We start from the raw sequence: 11,094 nt of genomic DNA, 5'->3' as shown, positions 1-11,094 counted from the left end.
TTAACATTTTTTATGCAGCCATTTATCGTATTTGCTTCATATTAATTTTTTACAATTGTTTTAAATTATATTTATTTTTAAAAATATTAATTTAATTTATTTTTTAAAATAAATAATTGATGTTTTTGCATGTGAAATTATGCGATGAGTTCAAATATAAAAAAAAAATTGAGAATTTTTTTTTTCGTATATTTTCAAATTTTTATATAATGATAATAATACAATTATATTGTAATTATAATTATTATAAGAATCTTGATCGTTTTATTTGCCGTTTGTATGATTTCGGTTTTGTATTACGAACAATAAACCAATAGTATTCACCAAGCATGTGTCTGATGTTTTTGCTTTTCAAATATTTCTCAATAATCGCAATGTCTTGATGAAAGCGTTCACCATCAATGAATTCATCCAAAGTAAATTTTTTTGATAGAAAAAAATCTAAATGATTGTGAAGAAAGTGTATATTTTGAGCGACATGTTAATTATTTCATTGCATGAAAAGCCGAAATCATTTCAGCAACATTTTTTTTGTAATTGTCGGCTTTTTTATTTATTGCAAAAAATTTTCGATGATAGCTACTAAGTAATTCAATATCGAGACACGGGTGCTTTCCTAACACCTACTTTCAGAATCTCTTTGAATTTGTCATGGGATGAAACCTGTGCTGTACAGTATAATAAAAAGACATTTGATGATACTTAAAAAACGTTAATGACTTGATCTAGTAAAACGCCGAGATACGGGTATATCTAGAGATACTGGTAGTGTCTCGGCGCTAAGCTACGCGCAGCGAAACTGCGCTACTACCGAGGCTACTTTACATGAGCCGGCGAGTTGTGCCAGATCGGATTTTAATAAGGACTGAATCAATCAAGTTCTAAGTGTGCTCAATCGATTGTCGAACCAGTCGGAATTTATAATGAAAGTATTTTTATTTTTTTTCTACGTGCTCTATGAGCGGAGATATTACGATACAAAATATCTGAAATTTTTAAGAAACGTCGTCGTCGTCGTCGCCGCTATGGGGTGAGAGAAACGTCCTTTTGAAATTTTTGGCGCAAGAGACAAATGTGGCGCTGATGCATGGTCACATTACACATGTTTTCTGTGACTGATGATGAACTTGTGTACACTTTTGGAATTGAACGATGTACCAGGACGCTCTGAATTGACATAATATAAACGTTTCATTTTATAATCAAGGTTAATTGGATTAATTTTTATTTACAGACATAAGAACAATTCTATAATTTAAAAGTATCTATTTCGCAAAATTTAGATTAATGAAGCATATTACAGTTTCAGCTAAGCACAAAGAAACTAAACAATATTATACATTATACAATACCCTCGATGATACAAAACTATAAGTAAGGAATTGTCGTTGCTGTCTTAACATGTAATTTAATATATTTTTATATATTTTATGACAGAGCTATAAGTGGCAAGGAACAGTTCCTGAAACAATTTGAGACAATTGTTGCAGGAATGAAGCGCAACAAAGCGATAGAAAAACAAATTTTCTCTTACTTCCATCATATTCAGTGATAAATTCTGCAGAATCACAAAATAATTTTAAATAACAAAATAATTTTTTATTTAGATGGAAAAACGGTGTACCGATGAAAAAGGAAGGCGAGATACGCTTAGTCAACTCGTCACTCTTGTAAAGTAGCAACGCAAATGTACAGTACACAATGCGACAAATATGTTTCCGGACACGAGCCACATCTCAGCAACCAGTGGCGACATCTGTGCATTCAAACATGCATTTTAAAGGTTGAACATTTCCCTATTATCTGTCAAAATTTCATTCATTTTGGTTGACATATATGAAAATATGACAGTTCATGTTAAACAAGATTTTGGTCGAGGTAGAAATTTTAATATTTGCTTGTGGTGAATTTTTTGACTTCCATTCCGCATTTTGACGCTTAGTTTCTGGATCATATTGAAAGCACCATGTTTCATCATTACCCGTAACAATTGATTTTAGGAAGTTTGGATTATTTTCTGCGACTGCAACGATGTCTCTGGAATGATTGATTCTCATTGATTTTTGATCACTTCTTAATGTGTGGAATAAACTTCGCATAAACCTTCGTTTTACCCAAATCTTCATGTAATATGGTTCGAATCATGGTTTCTCTACTGATATTTAAAGCCTCCTCCATCATTTTGAGTGTTCGAACCAAAATTGGCCGTCCTGATTTTTTGTCATCTTCAAGGGTCTCTCTGCCTTCCAAAAAACGCTTATGCCACTTAAAAACAGCTGTATGACCTAGACATTAACTGCCGTAAACTTGTTGCATCAATCGGAATGTTTCTGATGCACTTTTATCAAGTTTTGCATTAAATTTAATCACTGCTCTTTGTTCCATATTAAAATTTCTACCTCGACTAAAATCTTGTTTAATATGAACTGTTATATCTTCGTTATATATCAATCAAAATGAATGAAACTTTGACAGATGATAAGGAAATGTTCAACCTTTAAAATGCATGTTTGAACGCACAGATGTCGCTACTGGTTGCTGAGATGTGGCTTATGTCCGGGTACATATTTGTCGCTGTGTAATTAGACAGCTTACTAATGAATGTCGCAAAAATGATAATATTAATATTAAAATGATAATATTAATATTAAAATGATAATATTAAAATTTTAATTTTTTTTCAAAGATATTCTTATTGAAGGTCTTCTTAATCCAATCTAAGTAATGGCAATTTTAAATCTATGTCAAATATTATTACTCTTCGAAAAAAATTAATATATCAAATGAAAAATTAAAACCCAGCTATAATCTTAACTAATCAAGTTAAATTCTATCAAATTAAAAAGTAAAACACAAATGATATTGTCTCTTATTATTTACTTAATTCTTAATGATATGTATCATTCGTATAAAAGATTTGATATCAACAAAATTGGCGCCAAGTTAAATTTCATGTAATTCAGATATCAAATTATATAAATAATATTAAGTTTAATGATATGTACCATTCCTTTAAAAAATTTGATATTAAGAACTAGCGTAAAGTTAAATCCCATTTCTTTATACCATGTCAAATTAAATAAATAATGAATATCAATCTAATGATATATATCATTTTTGTATAAAAGAATTGATATGACAACTATGGCGCCAAATTAAATTCTATTATCAAAATCAAAAGTAAAATCCAAGTGATACTATCTTTATTATTATTTACTTAATCCAAATGGTATTATCTTTAATTTTTATGAAATGAAACCGAAGTATACGATTACCATATTTAATTCGCCTTTAAAATATTTTACAAAACATTATCACAAAATTGCATTATTTGTGCTTGCCTTATTCAATTTAAGTATTATCACAAAAAATGTTAACTGTATAAAACGAAAAAATTTAATTTAAAAATTTTTCATGTAAAAACACTTGGCGCTGTTAGATGGAATAAGTAAAGTAATAATAAAAATAATAAATTTAATCTGAGCTTTACACTGAATAAGAATAAAGTTTACTATTTATTTCTCTTTCATAACGTATGTCTTACAAATCTAAATTTATTTATTTTAGACTTAAACTTAGCATTCACAACATTCATCATAATTTATATGACTCTAACTTAATCGCATATATACACATGCTAGATACGTTAACTCTCATTGGGAATGCTTTTTATTTTTCTTATATATTTTTCTAAATATTCATATTTTTTAATATAATTCTAATTTTTCAATATGCTTTTTGTTTTTGTTATTTTTCTAAATATTATATTTTTATTTTTCTTATTTTTCGAAATATTACATTCATAGTTTATTACTATGTTATTACATCGAGATCTAGCAACGCCAAATGTTTTTACATGAAAAATTTTTTTATTTAAATTAAATTTTTTTTCGTTTTGTACGGTTAATTTTTTGTGATAATGTTTTGTATAATATTTTGAAGGCGAATTAAAATAATCACTACTTTAGTTGGAAGAGGAAATGTCTTTGAATGAATTGTGATATAATAATTTCATTTAAGAGAAATTTAAATTATTTAGATTGGAAAAGGAAGATCTTATAAATAAGATATACGTATACTTCGGTTTCATTTCATAAAAATTAAAGATAGTATCGTTTAGATTAAGTAAATAATAATAAAGATAGTATCACTTGGATTTTGATAGTAGAATTTAACTTGGCGCTACAGTTGTCGATATCAATTCTTTTATACAAAAATACATATCATTAGATTAATATTCATATTATTTATTTAATTTGACATATAAAGAAATGGGATTTAACTTTGCGTTCTTAATATCAAATCTTTTAAGGAATGGTACATATCATTAAAGTTAATATTATTTATTAGATGTACAACTTTGCTTCCGCCGTTTTTTTTCCGAAATTCGAGGTTTTATTGTAAAAAACTGGTTATACATTTATGATTCAAAGTATTGTCCATCGCCACTTTCTCCCATCTTTCGGGTAGCGTACGAATCCCGCGTCGAAAAAACTGGTCATCTTTTGAGGCTATCCACGAATCGATCCAATTTTTTACTTCTTCATAAGACCGGAAGTGCTGGTCAGCCAGGCCGTGTGCCATTGATCGAAACAAGTGATAGTCAGAGGGAGCAACGTCTGGAGAATACGGCGGGTGGGGTAGGATTTCCCATTTCAACGTTTCCAAGTATGTCTTGACCACTTTCGCAACATGGGGTCGAGCATTGTCATGCTGCAAAATCACTTTATCGTGTCTCTCGTTGTATTGCGGCCGTTTGTCTTTCAATGCTCGACTCAAACGCACAGGCGATGGGCCTGTGATTGTTTCAGTCGGGTTTAACAGTTCATAATACACTACGCCGAGCTGGTCCCACTAAATACAGAGCATGATCTTGGACGTCAAAATCATCGTTCTTGAAGCGTTGAAATCACTCACGACACGTTTTTTCACTAATAGCGGCCTCACCATAAGTATTTGAGAGCATTCGATGAGCCTTAGCCGCAGATTTCTTCATATTGAAGCAAAAAATTAAAACCTCCCGCAAATGACGAGAATTTGGCTCGTAAACTGACATTTTCAATCGAGAATAACTTTATGATGCAGACACAAATCGACTAATGTTTCTATGGGGTTATGTTGACAGATGCCCAAGTTTATTGTATGACGTCTATGATCTATTTATTTCGACCACCACTTACCGCTAAAGCCATCTGTAGGAAAACGGTGGAAGCAAAGTTGTACACCTAATATATAATTTGGAATCTGAATTACATGGAATTTAACTTGGCGCCAATTTTGTTGATGTCAAATCTTTTATACGAATGATACATATCATTAGAGTTAAGTAAATAATCATCAAGTAAATATCATTTGTGTTTTACTTTTTAATTTGATAGAATTTAACTTGATTAGTTAAGATTATAGCATCTGGGTTTTAATTTTTCATTTGATACATTAATTTTTTTCGAAGAGTAATAATATTTGACATAAAATTAAAATTGCCATTACTTAGATTGGATTAAGAAGACCTTCAATAAGAATATTTTTGAAGAAAAATTAAAACTACTATTATTCTACTAAACAGCAAACACAATTAGTCAGTACCGCGGCCAAGTTAAGTAATTGAGGTGAAACCCGCCCAAATGATCCTTCACGAAAATTTTTTTTACATCTTTCAAAATCTTTTTAATTTTTTTATAGATGGAAAAAATTCGATTTTTGTCGTACTGTGTTATTACTAACATCATAACAAATATAGCATATATAGCAAATATATAACATTATAGCAAATATAGCATACATTATAGCGTATATAGTAACTATAAAAATGGAACTCTTAATCATAATTATAATATGTAATTGTATTATACAATTATAATTATTGTATCATACAATTATAAATACGTAATAAATACTTTTCTCTCAGTCAATGCTTGAATAAAAATATCGATTACCGCATGTTCCATTGTAGGTGCACCATATACCGGTTTATACGCTGTTTCGCTGCTGCCTGCTGATGCTTTTGCTGCAGAGCCGCTTGATGCACTCGCGATTCCAGTTAACACTCCGCCTGCTATGCTGGTCAGAAGACTGGTGGATCCAACATCGTAACCTCTTTTTAGCCTATTTTGCATCAACTCGGCGTATCTCGGATCAGTAATAACACTGATAGTTATTAATTTTTTGTCATCGATTCGCTTTAATGAGTTCGGCTCCATTTGTTCGGGTAGAATCTCGGACATCTCCCAAGACACATTCTGATCCACATTGTCTTTTATCTCCTCTAACTGATTCTGATCCACCAAAGATTTCCATATTTCTGGCACATTTGAAAGATTGGATTCGCCGCGATTATCCGTAGCTCTTCGATACGGTTCTAATCGTTCCAGCTGTTCCGCAGCCTTTTTCAGTAACATTTCCTGATTGCTCTCTACGGTTTTTGATCGAGCCACGGTTACTGAGCACCACGTTACTATCAAGAATTCTGTTAGCTGCAATGCATGATAAAACGCGGAGAATTACAACTGATCCGTAAATTCGTCGTGTATTACAATAAATAATTTTTCGTTATATTAAATTAATATAAAACAAAATTATAAATTATTAAATATAAATTCATAATTTCAAATTATTAAATATAAATTCTACTTTATACAAAAATTTTTTTGTATTATTATTAATTCGGGAATGTTCAGGAGTTGCTTAGTCTTTTATAGCGTAAACGATCACCTGCATTATTAGTAATATACTCATTTATATATCCATTTATTATCAAATTATTTGTCATTTTTAATCATTCATATAGATCCTTTATGATTGCTCCAATTCAATATGTTGTTAATTTAACTAAATAAATAACAAATATAACTAAACAACTTAATACAATAAAAGAAATGTATTAAATTTGATTAAAATTTGATTTAATTTATTATTGGTTAAATACATTAATTACATTGTTTGAAACTAAAAATAAACTACAATATAATTATAAGCAATTCAATCACATGAATTGATTAGATATGATTATTTATAACCTTCTAGAAGCAAGTGTTGACAACGTAAAATTAAATTTACAATAAATTTCGAGAAAATCAGCTATGCAAATTAATTACACTTAGGGTATATACACAAACTTGCATAGATGCATAAATATATACATAAGAAAAATTATTCAATTGCATTTCTCTTTTAAAGTCGCACGTAAGATGTGATTGAATAATTTTTTTTTTGCATACGTTTATGCGGTTATGCAAGTTTGTTTAGATATAGCCTAAAGAATTTAAAATGGCAAACTAGTAATGGCTATTGAAAATTAGCGCAATCAAAAGAGCGCAATAAATATAAATGTGATTAAAATATAATCATATGTCTAATTTTTCAAAAATAAATACATATGTTTCGGCTAATCTTTTAACCATTTTTAGTACCAATGTGATTATATGAAGAAATGAATGCTTAATAATAATCTACCAACTTGATATTGGAAATATTTCCACATGAAGCGAAATTATACTTTCTTGGAGAGCAAAATATAATCAGTTGATTGGTTGGATGGAGCAAGAAAGATTAAGCATCTTCAAATAAACGTAGATCAGAAAAATTAAATTTTTTTTTGCTTTTTATAAAATTGTCATAAAAGATTTGTTTGCGAGAAGTTGTTCGAAATGATGTACAATATTATACAACATATTAAAAATCCTGACCTCCAGCGAACTTGGAAAACTTTCTAGCTTCAAAAATAAAAAACGCAGTTTTTCAAAAATATCTCACAAAAAGAAAATACTTATTTTATCGAAAGATCATTATCAAAAAAGTTGATAAAATTTCGTTTTCTTTTTAAGGTCATATAATCAATATTTTCCATGACAGAATTTTTTAAAGAATATTGTATTTTTGGATATTTCTCTCTCGCTCTCTCTTGAGAATAAATCGATTTTTCACACTTTTTTCATAAAAATCTCGGATCTGACTTTTGCGAAGAAAATATTACTAATGAAAATTGAGTGTTCAATGAACTATTGAATTTCCTACAAAATTATTTTTATTCATCCTTGTAAGACTAACACTTTCCGAGATACAATTTTAAGAATGTTTTCCTTTATTTTTTAACAAAACCTTTTTTTAAAGTTTTATGTAAATATCTCATTGTCAGCTTCGGCTACTTCTATGCAAAAAGTACTTAGGGTAACTCCGATATATACACTGAGAAAAAAATTTACTTAAAAGAAAAAATATTACTTGTTTCAAGAAAATTATTTTTTTGAGGGATTCTTGGAACATATTTATTAGTTTGAAGATGTTGTATTTGCTTAATAAAATAAATATTTGTAAGAGATAAGGAGTTTTATTATTATCAATGGAGATATTTGTTAGACGAACGTTATATTGAACGAGTCCTGACTACGAAAGAAATATTTAATAAAGAGACATGAATATTTGAAAAAGAGAAATATTTTTTACTAGTATCAACGCAAATATTCGCTGGAACGAACGAAATATTTGTTTAAGTGCGTGAAATTAGTCGCAGCTATGAAAGAAATATTTCACAGTAAAGTTATATAGTGTTATAGTATAGAATAATAATCAGGGAATGGAAAGTTATTTTTTAAAAGTACCAAGTTACAGTTACTCGTTACTGAGTCGAAAAATGACAGTTACCATTACTAGTCATCGGTTTTTAAAAGTACTGATTACAGTTATCATTATTTGAGAAAATAACTTTTCGTTACTTTTTTAAAATCGACGCCCTAATTACAGCGGATGCCTCGAGGCTTTCTAATCTCAAGTGTTATGAGTGGCTTGTGTCCAATCGAATCGTGTGCAAAGATAAAAAATAACTGTAAAATTCGTTATCATTATAAAAAAAATGTAACTATGTTACCATTACAGTTATAAAAAAAATAACGCACTACCACTAAAGTTACAAAAAAGTAACTTGTAACTGTAACTTCATTATAAGTAACAAGTTACTTCCATTCCTTAGTAATAATGAAAGAAGTATATTCTTTAGGTTGCAAATAAATTTTTGCTCATATTGAGAAATGTTTGTGAAATAAAAATACTGACTCAGATATAACCATTTTATTAAATTATTAATATATTGCATATTAAATTGCAAATTAACACAATACTTTGTTTATTAACAATATATATATATACATATATATATATATTTTTTTTTATATATATATATATATACTGGAACTAAAATTTCATGAGTAGTAAACTCATACTTGAGACTCGCGGATAACGCTATGTGTTGACAGCCTGACGTGATCAATAGCTACACACACATGATCATGTTAACTTAAAGGGCGTAAGCATGTTGTACACTGGAAATGAAAATCTATAATATCTATCTCAATTAAGTTCGACCAGCATTTCTTTAAGTACACTTAAGAAAAAAATTTAATTTTTACTAAGTATTTCTTTGAATAGTGTCAGCAGAAAATTTATGGTAAATAAATATGTAGATAAATAAAAAAATAATTGAATCAAACTAATAGTGATTGTATCTATAAATATATGTTTATTAACAAATATTCCGCTAGGGCTATTCAAAGAAATACTTCATTTAGAATTTAGTATTTTTTTCTCAGTGTAATGTCTTAAGATGCTAATGCGATTATCTGATTGATTCATGACATCTTAAGATTGTACTTAATGAGACAATCTTGAATATAAGAATCGATTATGAATACTGGCCATAGAAATAGCAATTTTAATTTATCAGGAAACGAACATGTTAGTGTATTCGATTTCTGATAGGGTGAAATTGTTTTCTTATTCTTTCTAATTCCTTATTCTTTTTAATGTCTGCACCCTGAGCTATCTGTATGTCAATCAAGCTTTGCTGTAATATAACGGTACCACTCAAGTAGCACAAAGCATTAATAAAGCGCATATAATCGTCTTTTTAGTGCTTTGCACTAAAAGAAGAATTTGATATTCTAATTGCCTCCAGTAGCATAGAAGCTCTTTTTGAGCTTCTCTTATATTTCAAGAGAGGGAGGACAGTAGTATATTCTTTAAAGTCAGAAACATCAGAGATATTAACTGATATTAAGTGAATATATAGTGAATATAACGTGCACATTAAAATCGGAATATATTTGTATTAGATACAAAATAAAATTAAGAAATATGATTTCTATGTGTTCTGTGTTTAATGTAAAACTAATATTCTGAATACAGATGTATCAACTCATTCGTAAATAAAATTAATGTTTACAGTTATGTGCAGCATAAATGGAAAGAAGTTAGATTAACAATTATAGTTACATTTATAAACGTGATAAATGTCTAGTTTTCCTAAGGAACCTGAGAGATTTTTTTTAATGCTTCTCAGGCTCCTTATAAAATTCACTATTACCCAAATTCGTTCTATTTCTTTCTGGGTCTGTCAAGTTGATTCCAATGCTATGCTCCAGTACTATATATGGGTGAACTCACTTTGCGTGGAAAATCGTGCGCTCCTAGGCAGGGGAGTTCTCTAGGTAAGTTACAAAAATATGCAATGAAAAATTGAGGGTTTCATTTAAAAATTTTAAAGTGACTTTTATCCTCACATTGATAACGCCATCAAAGGTTAAATCAATGATTCTATATTCTTATCCTCGCCTTGACAACGCTATCAAAAGTCAAATCAATGATACTATCTTATATCCTCCTTAAAGTCATAAAACTTTTGTCTGAAACATTTATCTCTAAAAAAAGGCATCCTTTTCGAATTATCAATGTAGAAAGATTAAACCTACTCTTTATATTTGAATTGAATAAAATAAAATTTTCTGGTATCATCTTTTAAATAAAAATATAACAGATATTTGTATAAACTTTTTAATATCTAAATTTTTAATATCTAAATTTTAACACATTAATTTTACAAGTTATTTAAATTCTGATACTACTAAATCACTTATTAGTATGACACTTGATATTAATTTTGAAATAGTTGTTTCTCTCGAATATTTTTCTGGAACGAAGTAAGCGAAATATTTTAAGAATGGCTGCATTCTGCAAAAAAAGAAAGCAACTTTCTTAAATAGAATATGTGAATTTTGAAATATTTTAAGGGGGAGGTATAAAAATTATATAAAATTATATATAAAT

The 11,094-nt window shown here is 28.8% G+C and overlaps 1 protein-coding gene across 1 annotated transcript in view; it reads right to left on the bottom strand.

Annotated features, from left to right (window-relative positions):
* The window catches only part of LOC108692206, a 33,518-nt gene that overhangs the window by 11,058 nt on the left and 11,366 nt on the right, over window positions 1-11,094 (bottom strand). Inside the window, exon 2 of the mRNA XM_018200370.1 lies at window positions 5,937-6,473. Coding sequence (XP_018055859.1) covers window positions 5,937-6,473 — 537 coding nt within the window. The remainder of the gene's footprint in view (window positions 1-5,936; window positions 6,474-11,094) is intronic.

Source organism: Atta colombica, unplaced genomic scaffold (assembly GCF_001594045.1).
Source record: "Atta colombica isolate Treedump-2 unplaced genomic scaffold, Acol1.0 scaffold65, whole genome shotgun sequence".
NCBI classification, from domain to species: domain Eukaryota; kingdom Metazoa; phylum Arthropoda; class Insecta; order Hymenoptera; family Formicidae; genus Atta; species Atta colombica.
The sequence above is the reverse complement of the archived record's forward strand: the minus strand, read 5'-3'. Positions and strand labels throughout refer to the sequence as shown.